The sequence below is a fragment of the Astyanax mexicanus genome, chromosome 25, assembly GCF_023375975.1.
Source record: "Astyanax mexicanus isolate ESR-SI-001 chromosome 25, AstMex3_surface, whole genome shotgun sequence".
NCBI classification, from domain to species: Eukaryota; Metazoa; Chordata; class Actinopteri; order Characiformes; family Acestrorhamphidae; genus Astyanax; species Astyanax mexicanus.
The window spans coordinates 21,430,989-21,454,035 of record NC_064432.1 but is presented as its reverse complement, the minus strand read 5'-3'; the positions used below and the strand labels follow the sequence as shown (position 1 = coordinate 21,454,035).

Genomic DNA, 23,047 nt, shown 5'->3' with positions numbered 1-23,047 from the left:
TGTGTTGCTAGTGGGGCTAGTTAGCTAAGCTAGTTGAACTGTGTGATGCTAGTGGGGCTAGTTAGTTGACTAAACTTTTTGTTGCTAGCGGGGCTAGTTAGCTAGCCATGCTAGCTGAACTGTGTGATGCTAGAGGGGCTAGTTGGCTAGCTAGACTAGTTGTGATTCTAGCCGGCTAGTTGAACTGTGAGATGTTAGCGGGGCTAGTTTTCTTTCTAAGCTAGCTGAGCTGTGATGCTAACGGGGCTAGTTCGTTAGCTAAGCTAGCTGAACTGTGTGATGCTAGAGGGGCTAGTTGGCTAGCTAAGCATCCTGAATTGTGTGATGTTAGCATGGCTAGTTAACTAGTTAAAATATCTGAACTGTGTGATGCTAGCTGGGCTATTTCGTTATCTAAGCTAGCTGGGCTTTATGATGCAAGCTGGGCTAGTTAGCTAGCTAAGCTAGCTGAACTGTATGAAGCTAGCGAGGCTAGTTAGCTAGCTAAGCTAGCTAGCTAGCGAGGCTAGTTAACTAGCTGAGCTAGCTGAACTGTGTGATGCTAGCGGGGCTAGTTAGATAACCTAGCTAAACTAACTCTATGTAGAGCAAGCATCGGCAGCAATACAATACTGTGATTAAAGACTAGTATCAGCCATGGTATGATACTGTAATTAAGGGCTAGTATCAGCACTAATTCAATGCTCTATTTTAAGTAAATATAAGCATCGATACAATACTGTTTTTAGAGCCTGTATCATCACAGATACGATACTGTATTTGGGGCTAGTATCAGCACCATTACGATACTGTAATTAAGGGCTAATATCGGCACCAATACAATACTATTAGCATCAATACTAATGTGTTTATGCAACAAATTTCAGTTACTGTATCAGCTCTGATATGATACTGTATTCAACTGCACCATTACTGATATAATGTCTACTCTAGACTATACTCTAGAGTCATTTCTAGACTGTAGACTAGAATTTTCTGAGTTAATTTAATGAATGGACAGTTGTAAATTGTATCGGTAGACTAGAATTTTCTGAGTTAATTTAATGAATGGACAGTTGTAAATTGTATCGTCTTGGCATGTGTTATGTGACCTTGCTTACTATATTTTTTCTCTCTCTCTCTTTCTCTCTCTCCATGTTTTCCGTCGACAGATGCAGTTTTGTCACGTCAGCCTGCTTATCATTCCTGTAACAATAAAAGCACTTTCAAGGCAGATGACAAAGTGAACCCATATCTAGTCTAGACTAGCTTGCAGAGAGGTGAAGAAAGGCCAAAGGCAATAGCACTAGATTGTTTGACCTGGTCTCTGGACATTTAACGAAAGCCATTTTTCTGACATATCCTCTATTTTTCCATTAGAAGACAACCTTGTGAATGTATAGAGCACTTTACTGAGAGCATTTCTACCTCGGTTTGGACACAAGTCTTAAATACGTTTTTATTTTGATACAGGGTAAAAATTGACAATATCTATCTCGAACATCCTCCAACACTGTTGACGCAATTATCAGCTAGTTCGTACCTCTTTTCACACCAGCCAAATTCTAAGCTCAGTGTTTTATAGCTATTTAAAGCTAGTCCCAAAAACTGTCACATTAAGGCTGTAGCGTCCAACCATCAATAAGGATCATATCCAGAAGCCTCTTTCAGCCTCGTTCAATGGAGACGCTCCGGCCCGGACACTGTCCCACTCATACCGCTAGCTGAGAGTGGACGAGTCGTCCCAGTGGTCACCCTGGCGGAATCCCAGCAGATCCGGGAGGCCATGGCGTCCTCGGTGCGCTTCACAGTCACGCCTACCAAAGCCGAGGACATCCCAGGCCTCTCCGACACGTCTCCGGACCTCAGCCTGCGCTCCAGCGCCCGGGTGCGCTTCGGTTCTCGTGAGAGCGTCAACCGCAGCGAGCCGCCCAGCGAGGTTTCCGGCGCAGCGAGTATCACAGCCGGGTTAGATACACCAGACCGCAGCCACTCCGAACATGGTGAGTATGATAAAATTGTGTTGTTAGTGTTCCTCTTGGTGGCTCTTTGTTGTTGGATAAGGTTCACAGTCTTGTGAAAGGGTTTGTTCCGTAAGCAAAGTACCCATATCTTCTAGGGATGCAACGATTAGTCAATATAATCGACAATGTTGATAACAAAAATTTGTCCATTTCAAATGTAGTTGAGAACTCGTTAATTTGTAGCACTACACAAAGTGCTGGAGACAGAAACGCGTGACAGATAACGCTTAACTCGGCCTGCCTCTCCAAAAGTGCTAAAACACAACAGATTACATATTTCCTCAGTAAATAGAAGCACCTTCCACGTTTAAAGGACAATGTTTAAGGCGTTGACTGTTCTAAGTGATCTATTTATATGTTAAATATAAAGTTGGATTGCTATGGATAAATATGGTTAAAATGTTTTAAAACACAATATGTAAAGACATTTTCACAATGCAGAATATGTATTGCATATAGTATTGGACTAGCTGTATTTTAATTTTTAATCTGCCCCCACTAATGCGCAGTATAATATTTTTTTTTTACTCAAAACGTACTGCACTACATTTATCCAATTAAACAGAAATAATAACACTCTTTATAATGGTGCATTCAGTTAATCAGTGTTCCTTAAGAATTGGTCATTTCCATGATGGATGTGTAAGAAAATATTGATAAACATCAGTGTTATACTACTTAAGCTTAGTATAAAATGTTAGTTATAAAATTATTGCCTCTGCTGCTTCAGAATTTTATAATACATTATCACATTGCAATTCAGAGTGCTTATCATTTGAAATGAGGGGATACCAGTTCATGGGCTTTCATCGGTTTCCCTCAATGCGCCACAGTGAATGAAACATCAAATGCTAATACTGAGTTAGCCCAGCTAATGTTACTATCCTAATCCTGTACAGCTTTTAACACTTTAAACGTTGCACACCTGCACTAATAGTTTTTTATATATTGTCAAATCTACACCATTAGCTCTGATTAGATTTGGTTTCACCTTGAAGCTTAGGTTATCTATGTGGGCGGATTCTCCTTATACTGGGTGTTTTCCAGACTGGGTGTGTAAATGAAGCACAGTGTGGGACAGGATGTGGTGGAAGAGCTGTAGGAGGAATAAATGCTGTTTCTCCTTGTTTCACTGCTGTTATTTTTAGTCTGTTATGCTGAATATATAATATTTCAGTGGGCTCATCAGTGTGCCTTGATGCACACACAAACAAACACACACACACAAGCTGAAATACCATACAGTTTACATTACACACTGTTCGTACTTTGAAGAAATGAATATACCCAGGGTGTCTGCTGACCTATGGAAAGTCTTAAATTTGTGAAAATAAGGCATTTATTTGTCTTAAACAAATTGTATTTTCACAAATTCCAGAGTTCATACACAAGCTAGCTTACTGAATGAAACAGAATAAACTAGGCAGAACTATCAGCATTATGTTACTGCCGGCTTGGGGGAAAAGGAAATTTAATGTAAAACAGTTGGAAAGCCCCAGTTTGACAAAAATATAAACTCAACACTTTTGTTTTTGCTCCCATTTTTCATGAGCTAAACTCCAAGGTCTAAGCCTTTTTCTATGTAAACAAAAGGCCTATTTTCTCAAATAGTGTTCACAAATTTGGGGACAATTAGGCATTGACAGCAATAAATAAATAATTCCTGGTATTTGCTTGTTTAGGAGTATTTTATCCTCTTCAGAAGTATCAGCAAGGCTAAACAGCATCTATACAGCATTGTTCCCTTGGCTGCCATCAACTATCAGCGAGTAATACAGCTCAGAATATACAGTTAGCATCACGGCTAACCCGGTCCAACCATGCAGATACTAGTTGCTCTGTCTGTTAACATTCTGGCCGTTAGCACTACAGCTAACCTGCTAGACTTGGTATTAAAACCCAGGCTCAGAGCTACACATAGGCATGATCTACATAAGCATAATAGCAAACAGTGGTGTGTACACTATATAACTATTATATAACTAGTGTAGAAAATTCTTTATTCTTGTATTCACAAATAAGCAGAAATGCAGTAGATTCATATTTGTGTTCATTTTTGTACATTTATAAAGTAGTGTTTTATGCAGTCCTGATGCCTGATTTAGTATCAGCGGTCCTAAATCATTAATCATCATCATAGCCTCTCTGTGGCAGTGGTTGCAGCAGCAGGGAACACTGTGTAAACAACTGAAATCATGTGAAGAGAGTGTGTGTGTGTGTGTGTGTGTGTGTGTGTGTGTGTGTGAGGGGAAGTGAAAGTAGTACTGCTGACGCGTTTGCTGAGGCTGATGAAACTGGATTGTGACCGTGGGGCTGCAGGGGTAACAGTTGTGATAACTGTCTCTCTGTCTCCGCACGCACATACCTAGAAAAACACTTGCACACACCCAGGAACACACACCCAGAAAAACACACTTCACAGCTGTCGGTCTAACTTGTTAACGACAACTGATATTCCGTCTCTCTCTCTCTGTCTCTCCCAGGTGATGGCAATGCTAAGATCTCCAATGTGTATATCAATAACAGTCACACTGTGGATGATGATGATTTCTATGACCGAAATCTGGCTCTGTTTGAGGTATGCACAAAACCCACTTTATATTAACAAAACCCTCCTTCCTAGCCCCAGTGCTTGTTAATAAACCTAGCAGGAGTTAAACAAAGTGTACACGTCTTTTACACTCTACGCAGCTTATAATAACTCCAATAAACCTATAAGAGAGTTCATTAATGCTGAATTGTAATTGATCTCATTAGGGATAATGTAGTATTATAGAGCAGACAGTGGTTCTGGTCTATTCAGAGTCCATGAGTGAGAGCTGTCCTCAGAACAACTGAGTGGATCCACAGGAGATGCACTTATCAAGACATTCTGTCTGTCTTTATCTGTCTTAAATTAATACTCTTTCTCTCCCTATTCCATTCTCTCTTTCTCTCTCTCTCTCTCTCTCTCTCTCTCTCTCTCTCTCTCTGCAGGAAGAAATGGACACTCGCCCAAAGGTCTCCTCTCTTCTCTCTCGTCTGGCCAACTACACCAACCTCACACAGGGGGCTCGGGAGCACGAGGAGGCGGAGAGCATCGGAGAAAAACGCAAAGCCAGCAAGGTGTGATTCACACGCCCATGTGCTGCTCTGCCTCATAAATCAACCTTACATCACTCATAAAAACACAGCATAATGGTTATGCTTAAACAGCATAAACGCTTATTAAAGGAGAAATTAGTTAACCTTGTCTTTGTTAATGTCATCAAGTTTAATTCACAATTTTTTGTCTTATATAAGCTACACAAGATAACAATATTTATTATAATTAGATATGCATGAATACGATACTGAGTTTAGGTATCTACCCGACAACTTCATCACTGAAGTCCGAATTATATACATTTAGTACCAGAGTCACAGCACGAGAGGTGGCACAAGCGAGAGAAGCGCAAGTGTGGGGAGACATGACGGTTTAAGCTTTAAACAGCAGCTTCTTAATAGTAATCTTGTTTGGAAAAGTTGGAAAATTGTTAGTATAATGTGATTTTGGCAAAGGAGAACTCAAAATGAAAAATATTAACATTGCATTGCACTGCTAGTCACACTAATAAATACGTTATTACGTAATGCTTCTGATGGCTTCAATCTGATAGGTTTCTTCAATGAAGAAACCACTTCAATTTCTGATTTTGCTATTTAAAGGTAAATGTTTGAGTACAATTAACATTGTTGTTTTATTCTATAAACTACGGACAACATTTCTCCCAAATTCTAAATAAAAATAGTAATTTAGAGCATTTATTTGCAGAAAATGAGAAATGACTGAAATAACAAAAAAAATTCAGAGCTTTCAGACCTCAAATAATGCAAAGAAAACACGTTCATATTCATAAAGTTTTAAGAGTTCATAAATTAAAATTTGGTGGAATAACCCTGTTTTTAATCACAGTTTTCATGCATCTTGGCATGTTCTCCTCCACCAGTCTTACACACTGCTTTTGGATAACCTTATGCCTCTCCTGGTGCAAAAATTCAAGCAGCTTGGTTTGATGGTTTGTGATCATCCATCTTCCTCTTGATTATATTCCAGAGGTTTTCAATTTGGTAAAATCAAAGAAACTTATTATTTTTAAGTTGTCTCTTATTTTTTTTCCAGAGCCGTACTTTATCGTATTCGTAATCGTATTCTATAAACGCTCCATTGGTGATAAATCTAGAAAGAAGTGGAGACTGTTAAAATAGACTGTAATTGTAAATGAATACATTTAATGTTCAATGATGGTCGCTGCATTAGATTTTATTTTTTACTCTTTTATACTACATTTCTAATTAATCTCAGTCCCTCTCGCTGTATCGTGTTTTGTCTGACAGTCTCCTCAGATGGGCACGTTTATGGGTGTGTATCTGCCATGCCTGCAGAACATCTTCGGTGTCATCCTCTTCCTCAGGCTCACCTGGGTCGTCGGCACTGCTGGAATTTTACAGGCACTGTGTATCGTATTTATCTGCTGCTGCTGTGTGAGTTACACAAGCATGGACACACACATACACTCAGTGGTCATAATTATTTACTTGTCTTTGCTGCAGTGTAACTAACAGCCGTTATGTGTTTTTTAACCGAAGGAAAGTACAAACGTTATTTATTAACTTACCTAATCTCTCCCTCTCTCTTTATCTCTTTCTGTCTCTCTTAGACCATGCTGACTGCTATTTCAATGAGTGCTATAGCCACTAATGGAGTGGTACCAGGTATAACCCTCTCTACCTCTCTCTCTCTCTCTCTCTCTCTCTCTCTCTCTGTGTTTATAAAGAGTTCGTCAATATACAGCTCTGGAATAAAATAAGAGACCATTTAAAAATGATAAAAATGATCAATTTACCAAATTGAAAACCTCTGGAATATAATCGAGAGGAAGATGGATGATCACAAGCCATCAAACCAAACTGAACTGCTTGAATTTTTGCACCAGGAGTGGCATAAAGTTATCCAAAAGCAGTGTGTAAGACTGGTGGAGGAGAACATGCCAAGTTGCATGACAATTGTGATTAAAAACCAGGGTTATTCCAGCAAATATTGATTTATGAACTTTTAAAACTTTGTGAATAAGAATTTGTTTTCTTTGCATCATTATTTCATTTCTCATTTTCTGAAAATAAATGCTATACATAAAAATACTTTTATTTGGAATTTGGGAGAATGTTGTCTGTAGTTTATAGAATAAAATAACAATGTTCATTTTACTCAAGCATAAACCTATTATAAATAGCAAAATCAGAGAAACTTATTCAGAAACTGAAGTGCTCTCTTAATTTTTTCCAGAGCTGTATGTTTCAATCTTCAAATATGAAAAAAAAAAATCAATATATGGTGGTTGAACTCTGACACTGGAGTCGGAGGTCACTCATGATCATGTGATTTTTTTTTTTTTTTGGAAGTTTTCTTAAGTAGGTTTTTTTTTTTTTTTTCTAACTTCTAACCTCTAACGGTTACTCATTAGAATGTTGTAGTAGAATTGGAGTAGACTTTTGTAGATACACTAATACCTTCTCTCTCTCTCTCTCTCTCTCTCTCTCTGTGTAGCTGGGGGCTCGTATTTTATGATCTCTCGCTCACTGGGCCCAGAGTTTGGGGGTGCGGTGGGCTTGTGTTTTTATCTGGGGACCACCTTCGCTGGGTCCATGTACATCCTCGGAGCCATTGAGATCCTGCTGGTGCGGGAAGTTTCCTCACACTTTCTTTATCATCATTAAACACCACTCTTCACTTCCTGTAGCATCATCCTAACTGCTCGTTTTACCATTTCAGTATCTGTCATATTTTGCATTGCATGTTTATATCTTAGTTAGTTAATTGGGCATGTATTAAAACTATTATCTGTTGCACTTTCACACAGTAAAATTAGCAGTGTTAGATGTATGAACATCTGATCCATCTTTGTGTTAGATGTGTTAGATTCCTGTCATTTCGTATCAAAGGGTTTATAGTTTATCTGTCTTATTATGAGTAAATGCCTGTAGTTATAATGATAGGCTAATCCATGGGCTATTTAATGTTATGTACAGCTAATTAGAACAGTGGTTCTAAAAAATGGGAGCCTGAAATTGGGCACTATGTGGTCACACAAATTATTAGAGGTTGTATCTCTTGTATATATATTTTTATGTCCATTTATCATTATCTGATTTTGGCCATTTCTTGAAAAATGGTTTAAAAAAACGTTTAGAGAGGGCTCCGAGTGGTCCAGCAGGCTAAGTGCTGCCACTATGATCAGCAGATCGCTGGTTTGAATTCAGTTCATGTAGCTTGCCATCGGCTGCTGGAGCCCTGAGAGAGCACTTTCTTTCCCCTCATCACTCCTAAGGGTGATGGCGATCAGCACAAGGCATCTGTGAGCTGATGTATCAGAACCGAGTCGCTGCGCTTTCCTCCGAGTGCGCTGTGATGCTACTCAGCAATGCTGCATCAGCAGCAGTTCAAAAAGAGGCAGAGTCTGACTTTACATGTATCGGAAGAGAGGTGTGCAAGTCTTTACCTTCCTGGTGTTGGGAATCACTAGTGATAGGGGAAGTCCTAATGAGTGGGTAGGGTAATTGGCTGTGTAAATTGGGAAGAAAATAGTAAAAAAATAATAATAATAAAAAAAATAAAAATAGAAATAAAAATTTCTATAAAAAAAAAAAAACTCTTATAAAAATGTTGGAAATCAATGAAAAAGTGCAACAGTTAATGTGTTATTGAGGACCTGTTCACACACTTTTGCAACTCATTCAATCTAAGTGTAATAGAAAAAATGAATTTGTACTTGCTTTATCTGAATGTGAATGTTTAGGTAAATATTTACATTTAGAATCTTCAACCGCAGACGCAGACAGTGCCTCTTCTTTGAAAAGCAGTGATCAGTCAGGTTACGTACACATTTTATGGCGTTTATGTAGAATTTTAAGCTGTTCTTCCTCTCTCTCTTTTAGATGTATATCGCTCCAAGTGCCGCCATCTTTGTCTCCCACCAGCCCGAGGGCGAGGCGGCGGCCATGTTGAACAACATGCGGGTCTACGGCTCTATTTTCCTGCTGCTGATGTCTCTCCTGGTCTTTGTTGGGGTGAAATACGTGAACAAGCTCGCGTCTGTCTTTTTGGCTTGCGTCATCGTCTCCATCCTCTCCATCTACACCGGTGCTCTGGTGTCCGCCTTCAGCTCGCCTTCCTTCCCGTGAGCACCAGTCAGATTCCCCTTTTAGCTTAACTGACGTTAAGTATCGAGTGTGTGTATGGACATATTGTCACTTCTGTACAAAAACCTGCATCTTTAAAACAGCAACTTTCCAAACTTTCCATATTTTACATCTTGTCATTTTGTAGCATTTCTTTTTGGTCCAATCAACAACTGCGTGATTCACACGATAGAGAACAGTGATCAGCAGCAGCTCAAAAAGAGCGGAGTCTCACTTCACATGTATCAGAAGAGGCATGTGCTAGTCTACATCCTCCTGGTGTGTGGGGGCATCACTGGTGATAGGGGGAGTCCTAATGAGTGGGTTGGGCAATTTGCTGTGTAAATTAGGGAGAAAATGGGAAAAAAATTGAAATAAAATTATTTAAAAAAATTTATTTATTACTATGACTGGTTCTACTTTATATGTTCGTCTGATGGAGTATCTGACCAGTCCGTCTTCTGCCCCTCCTCAGGGTGTGTATGCTGGGGAACCGGAGTCTTTCCCAGCATGAACTGCGAGACGGTCATTGTGCCAAGACGGTCCTGGTGCTGCGGGAACCTCCAGTGCAGGAAGTAACTTACGTAAACATCAGCTCAAGCTTTAACAGCACAGTGTCTCCACCTCCGCCGACGCTGGTGGAGAAGACGACGTCCCTGTGGACTCGTTTCTGTAACTCTTCAGAACTGAACGCTGTGTGTGACGAATACTTCACTCACAACAACGTCACACAAATCCAGGGCATCCCGGGACTCGCCAGTGGAGTAATTACAGGTACTGCAGTTATTCAGTTAGATTTATGGACTTTTCAGTGTTTGAACAGTAAAACGTCTCTTAAATTAAAAGACAAAACATAAGTGAGAAGAAGTTGGGACAGTATGGAAAACGCAAATAATAAAAACAAAAAAAGTGTTTCAGCCATGCATTTCTAATATATGCAGCTGTTAAAAAATGCTTAGACATCCATGGTGAAAAACTGAAGGGCAGCATATATTGCTTTCTCTATGGACTTCTTTTCTGCATTAATGCTGCTTTACAGAAGTTTACTCACCAGAGATGTATAGTGAACAAGAAGTACTACTGTTTTTTTGTCCTACTTCCACTTTTACTTCACTACATATTTTGGATTTTGCAGAAAATTTTGGATTTTTACTCTCATACTTTGTTTATGTGCTGCTTCGTTACTTGTTACGATTATAAAAATGTTAGGAATCATTTCAGACCCATTATCACTAAAGTCAGAGCGGTAGATGTTCTGTCTCACTGGGTTTGATGAAGCTGCTCATCATTTGAGTGAAAAAAGAGATCAAGCTGATCTTATAAGAAGACGTCGCTGCTCCCGTTCTGCCTTTAGCACTGCTAACTTTCCACTGCTTTCTGTAATAACTACACTAATAACACAGTACTGTACTTTTACTCTCAGTACTTTACTACTACATTTTACTATAAACTACTTAAGCAGTACTGAAGTACCAAAATGTTGAGTACTTAAGTATTTCCACTGAAGTGTGGAGCTTAAAGAACACTACAACTTTTACTCAGGTCATTTTCATAAGAAAGCACTTGTACTTTTACTCAAATCTGGTTCATGATAAAAGTCTGGATGCTCCTTTTTCGATTTTGGTCCAGAGCTCACAACGCATTTCATCAACACATTTGTTCCTATAGTATTATATAGTAGTATTTAATGTATTTTTTATTAGCATATTCCATACTATCTCTAGAGAAACACACTGAACTGGTGTTATGGAGTATTGATTACTACATGAACAAAAGTCTTGGGACACACCAGTTTTGATCATTGACTTTGGTAATAGTAGATTACTACCAGGTTACTAATGTAATTAAAGTGTGTGTGTGTGTGTGTGTGTGTGTGTGTGTGTGTGTGTGTTTCTCCCTTCAGATAACGTGTGGAGTTCTTACCTCAGTAAAGGGGAGATTCTGGAGCGAGGTTCCGACCCCACCCCCAGCCCCATCCACCCTAATCACCATCATCCCTACGTCTTCGCTGACATCACTACCTCCTTCACGCTGCTTGTGGGAATCTTCTTCCCATCGGTCACAGGTGCTCATGCTGTTTCTGGAATGTACCCAGGGTGGGCAATATGGACCTAAAATAATGTCACAACATTTCAGGGCATTTTTTAGATATTACATACAATATATTTGGTGGCCTAAATAATAAAAATAAAGTACCAATAGTTTGGACACAACTCTTCTCATTCAATGTGTTTTCTTTCTTTTCATGATTTTTTTTTTATTTGTAAATGTAATATTAAAGACTATTTTAAATTATTACGTTTCTCAGTGTCTTCATAAGGGAGAGTCACCTGGAATAGTTTTCTCAGCATTTTGAAGGAAGGAGTTTCTGGAGGTGCTGAACAGTAGCTGCTGCTTTTCCTTCACACTGTGAAGCTCCAGCTCATCCCAATTAAATCACCTCAAATCACCATCTCAGTTCATCAGGTTTAAATCAGGGGATTAATGTGGAGGACAAACACTTTTTTTTTAAATACTGTTTACCAGGTAATTCCATATGTGTCCCTTCATTTTTTTTCGTGTATTTAATATTAATCTACAATGTGGAAAAAAATGTATTAAAGAAGTGAAGAAAAACATTGAATAAGAATGTGTCCAAACTTTTGACTGACACTACACTATTACTCCAGCAAAATAAAAGTTCAATAGTGTTAAGCATAAAGTAGAAACCAGCAGTGACATACCAAGACTCTCATTGTAAATAAAATAATAATGTAACAAATCTGATTATTTAGTGTTTTAGTAAATAGCAAAAGAGATACAAACAGTCTGCTTTCAAGAGAGAATATCGCTAATATTACTTTCTTTATACTGTTAAAAAAATTATAACGATTTTATTGTGTATGATACAATATGGCACAGTCGTGACCCTAGTCCTGGGTTTTTAAGTGTGTGAGAGGGTGTATACGTACAAGGTGGGAGTTCCTGGCTGTTTTGTGCTGTTTTTTCACTCTGTTTTGTTCACAGGGATCATGGCGGGCTCTAACCGGTCAGGTGATCTGAAGGATGCCCAGCGCTCTATTCCTATTGGGACTATTCTCGCCATTCTTACCACTTCCCTCGTCTGTATCCTTTTCTACATATATACTCATCTGTATCCTCCTTATCCTCCTAATTATGTCTCATATGAGTCCACTGCTGCTAGTGGCTCCAGACACCAGCCCAATGTTACGTTAATGAGGTCCTGCAATCAGTGGCCCTACCTTTTCTAAATGCACAGTTTCAACAGGACAGTGCTTGTCCACATGCTGCTGCCATCTCAGGAGCTTACATTAAAGAGACTAAGATGCTGTGGCATTGTCTGATGCCTCATTGCCAGATCTATCCCTGATTGAAAACGTGTGGGATGCTATTGGACACTATATCAACACTCTAAACTTACCGCAAAATCTGCAGGAACTATGTGAGAATATTGGAGCTGCTTGAAATGCGTTATCACAGGACTGCATTAAAAACTTCTAAAACTTCATTTTGAGATGTCTGGCATGATGCTTAAAGTTACACATGCGTTATACACTACTTCTGTGTGTGTAGCTCAGTAATATTGCCCATAATAGACTAGATCATATAATCATTTATTGTTTCTGGTAACTTTTACTAGGCTTCTTCCGAATACAATATGTGCATAAGTTTCTATTGTTTTCCTGAATGTGAGGAGCAGATCTGAGCAGTGTGGTCCTGTTTGGAGCCTGTGTGGAGGGAGTGCTGCTCCGAGACAAGTACGCTACTTTCTTTTACTTTTTTCTTTTCTTAATATTAGCAGTATTTATCTCTGTCATCAAGAGATTCTTTTATTTTTTATTTTTTTTATTTATATTATCCTGTATCAGTTTATATAAACCTAGGATATTCAAAATTAGCATTTTTTCCCCTCTGTGTGCGTACATTTTAACCCTCTGTAAAAGTGTAATTTAGCTAGAAAGCGTTAAGTACTTTCTTTTTTTGAAATACAGTAGGTCACTCCGAGTTGTATATTTATATATGCATGCTGCGTGTGAAGCTGTTCTTCTATGCACATTGCCTAAATTATCCAATAAAAGAAAATGGACAGAAAAACAAGTGAAGCAGGAAAAGCATAGAGCATTCATTAATACTCTAGAGACCACCATATCTGAACAGAACTATATCCTTAAATGCATCAATGTTGAATCGAATCGGGACATTGTAAATCAGAATAAAATCGGTTAGGGAAATCAGTGGTGATACTGAGCCCTAATTTACGTTTCTGCTTCTCTTGCAGGTTTGGAGACTCTGTGAAGGGGAACTTGGTGGTGGGCACGCTGTCCTGGCCCTCCCCCTGGGTGATTGTGATTGGCTCGTTCTTCTCAACGTGCGGCGCTGGCCTCCAGTCTCTGACCGGCGCTCCGCGGCTCCTGCAGGCCATCGCTAAAGACAACATCATCCCTTTCCTGAGGGTGAGGCTCACTGTCTGTGTGTGTGTTTGTGTGTGTGAACTGTGTTCAGATCTTCTGTTTTATGGAAACACTGGAAATTCATCTCTCTGCTGCTCGATCTGGATGAGGTTTAGAACACAGTGTGACTTACTGTAGTCTACAGTATAAACACTGGTTTAGGAGCTGTTCCAGTTTCAGCATTAATGTTTAAATAACATAAATAAGGAGGGATTTCTGATTCAATTCGTCACAGTTTGGTATTGGTTTTACTCTCACTGTAGGCAAAAATCACAATGACAAAATCAACCAAATGTAAAAAGGTGAACAGAATAAAAAAAATAAAAATTTTCAGTAATTCTAATAATAATTAGACTGCATTGTGTAACTTGAGTTATTTTTATCCCATTGCTTTCTTTAAACGAGGGAAATAAGCGTGAGTAAAGGCTGTATTTATGATTCTGGTTCTGCTTGTGTGTTCTGTCTAGGTGTTTGGTCATGGTAAGGCTAATGGAGAACCTACTTGGGCTCTGCTTCTCACCACCTTCATCGCTGAGCTGGGCATCCTCATCGCCTCCCTGGACCTGGTCGCCCCCATTCTCTCCATGTGCGTGTGTATTAGGGCTGGGCGATATAAACCTAAATAAAGGAATTAACAGACGATTGATTTACCATTTTACCTCAGTTATGATAAATGAACAGAATGCTGCATTTTCTTGGATACAAGCTGCTCGAGTTGCTCAGTTGGCTCAGCGTTTGAGTTCTCAATGTTCGTCAAAATGTTTGTCTGTTTTCTGCTGTTTTTGTCCAATTTACCAAAATTCTACTCTGTTGTACTTTAATGTGTGATTTAAGAATATGGTCTAATAGTGCTGATCTCTCTCTCTCTCTCTCTCTCTCTCTCTCTCTCTCTCTCTGCAGGTTTTTCCTCATGTGTTATCTGTTTGTGAACCTGGCCTGTGCGCTTCAGACACTGCTGAGAACCCCCAACTGGAGACCCCGGTTCTCCTACTACCACTGGTACTCACACACACTCACACACACACACACACTTATTAGTTACTTCTATTTATACAAAAAAAAAAAGAAACCGACATTAAAGATTTCTATCTTTTTCTCTCTCTTTTGCTCAGGACTCTGTCGTTTCTGGGAATGATAATTTGCCTGGCCTTGATGTTCATTTCATCATGGTACTATGCAATCGTTGCCATGGCCATTGCGACTATGATCTATAAGTATATAGAATATCACGGGTACGTTAAATCAGAATGTTTATTCTTGCCTTGGTTTAAGATATTTTATGAAAATGGGTAAATTAGTGTGTGTGTCTTCACAGAGCGGAGAAGGAGTGGGGAGATGGTATCAGGGGTCTGTCTCTCAGTGCAGCTCGATATGCTTTGCTTAGACTGGAGGAGGGGCCACCACACACCAAGAACTGGAGGTATGAAGCTGATTGGATAACAGTTATTACGTATGATTTCCCAAATGATCCAGTGTGACCAATTATATATATATATATATATATATAGCTCTGGAAAAAAGAATATTAAGAGAACACTTCAGTTTCTAAAACAGATCTCTGATTTTGTTATTTATAGGTATATGTTTGAGTAAAATGAACATTATTTTATTCTATAAACTACTGACAACATTTCTACAATAATATGTCAATATTTGTTGGAATAACCCTGGTTTTTAATCACAGTTTTCATGCATCTTGTCATATTCTCCTCCACCAGTCTTACACACTGCTTTTGGATAACTTTATGCCACTCATGGCGCAAAAATTTAGGCAGTTCAGTTTGGTGGTTTGATGGCTTGTGATCATCCATCTTCCTCTTGATTATATTCCAGAGGTTTTCAATTTAGTAAAATCAAAGAAACCCATCATTTTTAGGTGGTCACTTATTTTACCAGAGCTTTTTATGTAACAAAAAATGCTTTACTACATCTATGTCATCCTCTGCCTGAGTCTCCCTATACTTGTCACAGACTGGTTTGTGAAGTTCCCTTTCCAGGTGTTGTGCCGAATTCTCCACAGGTTTCACAAGATTCCTTTTATTTCTGTTTATGAATATGGATTAACCTACAGTTACAGTAGATACAGAATCACCAGCACTGTAATCTGTTGTAGACATACTGCTGTGTGATTCGCCTGCACGCCTAGGGGAGTAGGATTTTGGAACAACACAGGTTTCTTTTTTTTTTCTTGTATTGTTAGTGAGTGATAGTAGCCTGCCCCAACTTCCTGTAATTGGTCTGAAAGTCCAGGGGATTTGTGCACTTCAAACAAACCAGTCCATCATTCAGTAGATACTGACTGAGACCAGCTCTTTTTTGTCTGGACTGTGGTTTGTAGTACCTTTCACAGGGATCAGACAGGTGGGTGTGAAAGCACCTGTTAAATCAGGGTATAATTAGATTAAATACATTTCTTTACCTCATTTTTTTTTTTACTTAAGTACCCAGTCCCTGTTTATATGAACTCTCCCCGTCACTTGCAATGTTCCTGACAGTAGGAGGGTGAGGACCAGTTCATGCCTCCTCCGATACGTGTGAAGTCAGTCTCATCACTGATGTGTTTGTGTGTGTTTAGGCCTCAGCTGCTGGTGTTGCTGAAGCTGGATGAGGACGCTCATGTAAAATCTCCACGCCTGCTGACGTTTGCCTCTCAGCTGAAGGCTGGGAAAGGGTTAACCATCGTGGGAACTGTCCTCTCTGGAAATTTTCTCCACAGCTATGGTGACTCCCTCGCTGCAGAGCAGGTCAGCAATGACCCAGATATCTCTGTTTATGTCCACTATCCATCCATCCTCCATCCATATCCTTACATCCATTTTCATCCTGACGATTATACACTGCTCAAAATAATAAAGGGAACACTCAAATAACACATCCTAGATCTGAATGAATGAAATATTCTCATTGAATACTTTGTTCTGTACAAAGTTGAATGTGCTGACAACAAAATCACACAAAAATCATCAATGGAAATACAATTTATTAACCAATGGAGGCCTGGATTTGGAGCCACGCACAAAATTAAAGTGAAAAAACACACTACAGGCTGATCCAACTTTAATGTAATGTCCTTAAAACAAGTCAAAATGAGGCTCAGTATTGTGTGTGGCCTCCACGTGCCTGTATGACCTCCCTACAACGCCTGGGCATGCTCCTGATGAGGTGGCGGATGGTCTCCTGAGGGATCTCCTCCCAGACCTGGACTTAAGCATCCGCCAACTTCTGGACAGTCTGTGGTGCAACGTGACGTTGGTGGATGGAGCGAGACATGATGTCCCAGATGTGCTCAATCGGATTCAGGTCTGGGGAACGGGCGGGCCAGTCCATAGCTTCAATGCCTTCATCTTGCAGGAACTGCTGACACACTCCAGCCACATGAGGTCTAGCATTGTCCTGCATTAGGAGGAACCCAGGGCCAAACGCACCAGCATACGGTCTCACAAGGGGTCTGAGGATCTCATCTCGGTACCTAATGGCAGTCAGGCTACCTCTGGTGAGCACATGGAGGGCTGTGCGGCCCTCCAAAGAAATGCCACCCCACACCATTACTGACCCACTGCCAAACCGGTCATGCTGAAGGATGTTGCAGGCAGCAGACCGCTCTCCACGGCGTCTCCAGACTCTGTCACGTCTGTCATGTGCTCAGTATGAACCTGCTTTCATCTGTGAAGAGCACAAGGCGCCATTGGCGAATTTGCCAATCCTGGTGTTCTCTGGCAAATGCCAAGCGTCCTGCACGGTGTTGGGCTGTGAGCACAACCCCCATCTGTGGACGTCGGGCCCTCATACCATCCTCATGGAGTCGGTTTCTAACCGTTTGTGCAGACACATGCACATTTGTGGCCTGCTGGAGGTCATTTTGCAGGGCTCTGGCAGTGCTCCTCCTGTTCCTTCTTGCACAAAGGCGGAGGTAGCGGTCCTGCTGCTCGGTTGTTGCCCTCCTACGGCCTCCTCCACGTCTCCTGGTGTACTGGCCTGTCTCCTGGTAGCGCCTCCAGCCTCTAGACACTACGCTGACAGACACAGCAAACCTTCTTGCCACAGCTCGCGTTGATGTGCCATCCTGGATGAGCTGCACTACCTGAGCCACTTGTGGGGTTGTAGAGTCCGTCTCATGCTACCACGAGTGTGAAAGAACCACCAACATTCAAAACTGACCAAAACATCAGCCAGACAGCATAGGTTCTGAGACGTGGTCTGTGGTCCCCACCTGCAGAACCACTCCTTTATTGAGTGTGTCTTGCTAATTGCCAATAATTTCCACCTGTTGTCTATTCCATTTGCACAACAGCAGGTGAAATTGATTGTCAATCAGTGTTGCTTCCTAAGTGGACAGTTTAATTTCACAGAAGTTTGATTTACTTGGAGTTATATTGTGTTATTTGAGTGTTCCCTTTATTTTTTTGAGCAGTGTATATATATAAAAAAGAAAATTATTTAGATTTTCTTATAATAGACTGGCTTTTGGCCAGTATGGTGTAATTTAATAATGAACCTGATGAAATAATGTTTGGAAGTTTAGTCATTTTGGTTATTAATTGTTTATAGGCGTTTTAAGTGTGGTGGACCTGCATTTGTCTACTGACCTTATATATATAATGCAGATCATGGTAAAATAGTGGCAAATGTTAGAATTTGTAGACTAATAAGCTTAACTTAATTACCAAGCATTGATTTTTTTTTTTAGTATTTAAAACAGTGTGTGGTCTTTTTAAACACTGAAACCATGGTAATTTTTTTTTTTTGTCCAGATAATTTGGACAATTGGCATAAAAAGCTGAAAATTGAAACTTTTGTTACTCAGAATTTTATATAAAACAATAAGATAATAAATGGTAAAATATGTATGATAAATAATTGTTATATGTGCTGTAGAGTAGGGGACCAGCAAGAGTTTTATTATTAATGCTGATCCTGGTACAATATATAAACAAATAGCTTAACAACTATTTCTTAGCGTAGCTTAGTTACTGTGGCTTAAGCTTGATTAATTACATTATACCATTTTTACTTGCCTTGGAAATCCTAGGATCTTTCTATCCTCCACTTTTTGGCTTTTTTTGAAGTTCACTAATTCAAGATTCAAAGATTCAAAGAGATTCAAAGAGTTTATTGTCATATGTACAGTACAGAAACGGGTTTCAGTGTACAATGAAATTCTTTCTTTGCTCTTCGCCAAGAATGCCAAATAGAAGATAGAAAAAGTGCAAAAAAAAAATAAAAAATACAATAAGGTTATAAATATTAAACTAATTGTCAAAGACATAAAAAAATAAAAGTTACTTAAGCAAAGAAATGTATAAAAAAAAGTGCAAGTGCGAAATAATGCAGTTATGGACATTAACTATATATATTAAAAAAAGATTAACAGTAAAGTGACGGCTGCAATGTAAACATGTTGAAGTAAAGTGCAGGGTTATTCCTGAGTTGTGTTCAAGAGTCTGATGGCCGTGGGGAAGAAACTGTTCTTTAACCTGGTGGTCTTGCATTTTACACTTCTGTACCTCCGGCCTGAGGGCAGAAGTGTGAACAGTCCATGCTGGGGATGGGTGGAGTCTTTGAGGATGGAGGCAGCTCTCCTGTGGACTCTGTGGTGGTAGATGCTCTGCAGGGAGGGCAGTGGAGTCCTGATGATCTTCTCGGCAATCTTCACCACTCTCTGCAGACGTTTGCGCTCTGCCACAGTCGTGCTGCCGTACCACACGGTGATGCAGCTGGTCAGGAGGCTCTCGATCACACAGCTGTAGAAGTTGTTGAGGATCTTGGGAGACATCCCAAACTTCCTCAGTCTCCTCAGAAAGTACAGCCGCTGTTGAGCCTTTTTGACCAGCTGCGTTGTGTTTATTGTCCATGTGTCCAGGTCAAACGTCTTCATTCACCATATTAGATCAAAACACATAGTTAAAAATGTTAAGATAATAAAGGCTTAAATAGATCAACTATACGAGAATAAAATATACGTATAAAAGTAAAAATAAGATTAATATAAAATCACCCTTCTCTCGTTGGTTTGTGCCGCAGACGCTGAAGCACCTGATGGAGAAGGAGCGAGTGAAGGGCTTTGTGCAGTGCATCGTGGCCCAGAAGCCCCGTGAAGGCATCAGCCACATGATCCAGTCCAGCGGTCTGGGCGGGATGCGGCACAACACTGTGGTGATGGGATGGCCGCACGCCTGGAGACAGAGCGAAGATCCTCAGAGCTGGAAAACCTTCATCAGTAAGAGAGTTCCAAAGCGTTTTTAAATGTGCCTGACTCCAAAAAAGTGAAGAATAGTCACACCAGCAATCAATATCAGCAATGGACTAATCATTTACCCAAAACCTTGCAAAAACTCCAGAACTGTAACACTGCGTAACCCCTCTTCAGATGTTCCTTCTGGATCTCTCAGCTTATCAACAAATGCATGTGTAAGATGTCTGATTTATTACAATATTAATATACACACACACTCTCTCTGTTCCACAGACACGGTGAGAGTGACCACAGCCGCCCACCTGGCTCTGCTGGTGCCCAAGAACATCTCTCTGTTCCCCACCAACAGTGAGCCCTGCACGGAGGGCCACATCGACGTGTGGTGGATTGTACATGACGGAGGCATGCTGATGCTCCTGCCCTTCCTACTGCGGCAACACAAAGTGAGAAAGGGGGAACCTACCCCTGTCTCTGTAGCATTCAGAGTACTACTTTTAAATAAATAGATCAACTGTGTTCCTAATACATAGTGTTTTTCAGGTATGGCGTAAGTGCAAGATGCGTATCTTCACTGTGGCTCAGATGGAAGATAACTCCATTCAGATGAAGAAGGATCTGGGCACCTTTCTGTACCACCTGCGTATAGAAGCTGACGTTGAGGTGGTGGAAATGGTACGACTGTGTTTGAATTACTCTACTTATCACTGTGCTTCAATAGCAGGAAGTGAAGTAAAGAACGAGAAGGAAAGTTATGCATTTAATTGTATGCAGGTAGTGCTAGGGCTAAAATGGACGTTTTAAGAAACTAAAAAGGTGGAAATTCTGACCAATTAGATTTTAATTGACAAATTTTAGCATTGTTGGCCTAGTTGGCTCAAAACATCTAGTTGTGCTAAACCTCATTGTGCTTGAATCCACAGATCGCTGCTTGAGGATATACAGATCTGGAAAAAAGAGCACTTCAGTTTCTGAATCCGTTTCTCTGATTTTGCTATTTATAGGTTTATGTTTGGGTACATTTCTTTTAATGTTTCTTTAGGTGACCCTTTTACTGTTTTATTTAATGTTTATTTCCCATTTTCCTTGGTTTTTCAGTGATCAAGTGAATCGAAACACTGAACTATGACTCACTATGAAAACTAACTATTGATATATAATATTGTGGGAGAAACAAGCACAGTAAAGAAAGCCTGTTCACTTAGTGCAATTAGGTGCTCTTCAGTGCAATGGCAATACATGTTCACTATTAATAAATGTATGTATTTTTTTTAACTAATGTACCTTTATTACATATTAATTTCTCTCTCTGGGTTATTTCAGCATGACAGTGATATCAGTGCGTATACGTATGAAAGAACGCTGATGATGGAGCAGCGGTCACAGATGCTCCGGCAGATGCGTCTCTCCAAATCTGACCGAGAGAAAGAGGTATGTTTGTGTGAGTGAGAGAGTGACTGTTTAGAGCAAGGGTCTCTAAACTTGCCCACAAGTGCTGCTTTTTTATTCATTCATTCTTTCATTTTTGTTGCTGTGTTTTTACTGCGTTTGACGTGTTTTTTAATATGAGCTCTGTCTTAAGCGAGTTCGGTGGAGCTTCGATGATGTAAGTTCTAGCAGTTGTAGATTTAACTCCCTTTTTTATGTGAAGCACCTCAAGGACCTGGCTTTTACCTCGCTCACTCAGTAGCTCATGTCTAGCAGGTTGTAGAGTCACCACTAGGGGGTGCTGTTAGTACTTGAATAGGTTTTTTTGCTTTACATCAAGGACACCATGTTTAGTATTAGTTATGTAGTTAGTTTTGTAGGAATACATTTAATTCCACATTATTACACATGCATTAGGTGTGTACTTATGTATGTTAAAACACAATTCCAGTCAAAAGTTTGGACACATCTTAAATTCATTATATTAAAGTATTTTGCATTGTCATCCAAACTATGAATAAAAACTAATGGATTTATTCAGCAAACAAAAAGTGTTAAACAAACCAGAATATGTTTTATATTTTACATTCTTCAAATTAGCACCGCTTGCTTATAGATGACAGTTTTGCACATCTTGGCTGCATTTTCTCAGTCAGCTTTATAAAGTAGAGTCACCTGGAATTCAGGCTTTTAGTTAACAGCTGTGCTGAACTCGTCAAGAGTTAATTACTTGAGTTTTTTGTCTCTTAATGTGTTTGAGAGCATCAATTGTAAAGTAGTGAAGAGGTAGAGTTGGTATCAAGTGCAAGTCGCAAATGAGAAAGCGTGTCCAAACATTTGATTTATGTGTGTGTAATATATAATATAATAAAATAAAATATAGTATTACACTGTGATAACAGCAGTGTTGTGGGTTACTCTTGCGCAGGCTCAGCTGGTGAAGGACAGGAACTCCATGCTGCGCTTGACCAGTATTGGCTCTGATGACGATGATGACACGGACGGGGTGGGCGGGTCCGATAAACTGGGCATGGCTTCAGATCACCGGCGTGTCCACATGACCTGGACTAAAGACAAAGCTCTGGAACTCCGCGCTCAAGCACACATCCCCTCCGGCTGCAGCACCCCCGAGGGCTTCAGAGACATGCTCAGCATGCGGCCGTGAGTTACGCCTATATATACCTGTACACAAAAACCTTCTGGGATCGTCATGAGAGGAACGTTTTTCTCTTTATCTTTCCCTTATTCTCACTGAAGTGTGTTAGCTTGTTATGCTAACTGGCTAGCATTATCTAGCAAGCAGTGTGCTTTTTTGGAGGCGCTGTTCTACACTGTGTGCTTCTACATGGCACTCCACAGCTCCTTTAGTGGTATGGTTTGGATGAGACCAGATCGGAAACCAGTCTAGAAAAAAAAATTGTAGGTTGGGAGGGGGTGGGGCAGAATATGGTGGAAGTTGGGGTCAAACATGATGGGGTTCAAAATATGTATATATATTGATTCAAAATTAATCACATGCATTAACTCTTTAACATTGCTAGCCCCAATATGTATATATATGCAACAAGCCTGAATGACTGATGGTCTGTATGCGCTCTGCAGGGATCATTCCAATGTGAGGCGGATGCACACAGCCGTGAAACTGAACGAGGTCATCGTGAACAAATCCAACGAGGCTCGGCTGGTCTTGCTCAACATGCCGGGACCACCAAAGAACCCCGATGGAGATGAAAACTGTATCCTTTCTCTTTAACTCTTCTCAGGTCTAGAATTTATTC

General features: G+C 40.1%; 1 protein-coding gene across 1 annotated transcript in view; it reads left to right on the top strand.

Annotated features, from left to right (window-relative positions):
• LOC103029714 (solute carrier family 12 member 6) overlaps nt 1–23,047 on the top strand; it is a 28,096-nt gene that overhangs the window by 1,449 nt on the left and 3,600 nt on the right. Inside the window, exons 2-24 of the mRNA XM_022682040.2 lie at nt 1,152–1,982; nt 4,487–4,581; nt 4,980–5,108; nt 6,360–6,506; nt 6,683–6,737; nt 7,570–7,700; nt 8,958–9,199; nt 9,676–9,974; nt 11,104–11,265; nt 12,207–12,305; nt 12,901–12,958; nt 13,480–13,654; nt 14,119–14,237; nt 14,552–14,650; nt 14,764–14,883; nt 14,967–15,071; nt 16,227–16,395; nt 19,673–19,868; nt 20,118–20,287; nt 20,385–20,516; nt 21,165–21,272; nt 22,198–22,430; nt 22,872–23,005. Of these exons, the coding sequence (XP_022537761.2) occupies nt 1,766–1,982; nt 4,487–4,581; nt 4,980–5,108; nt 6,360–6,506; nt 6,683–6,737; nt 7,570–7,700; nt 8,958–9,199; nt 9,676–9,974; nt 11,104–11,265; nt 12,207–12,305; nt 12,901–12,958; nt 13,480–13,654; nt 14,119–14,237; nt 14,552–14,650; nt 14,764–14,883; nt 14,967–15,071; nt 16,227–16,395; nt 19,673–19,868; nt 20,118–20,287; nt 20,385–20,516; nt 21,165–21,272; nt 22,198–22,430; nt 22,872–23,005 (3,394 nt within the window). The 5' untranslated portion in view covers nt 1,152–1,765. The remainder of the gene's footprint in view (nt 1–1,151; nt 1,983–4,486; nt 4,582–4,979; nt 5,109–6,359; nt 6,507–6,682; nt 6,738–7,569; nt 7,701–8,957; nt 9,200–9,675; nt 9,975–11,103; nt 11,266–12,206; nt 12,306–12,900; nt 12,959–13,479; nt 13,655–14,118; nt 14,238–14,551; nt 14,651–14,763; nt 14,884–14,966; nt 15,072–16,226; nt 16,396–19,672; nt 19,869–20,117; nt 20,288–20,384; nt 20,517–21,164; nt 21,273–22,197; nt 22,431–22,871; nt 23,006–23,047) is intronic.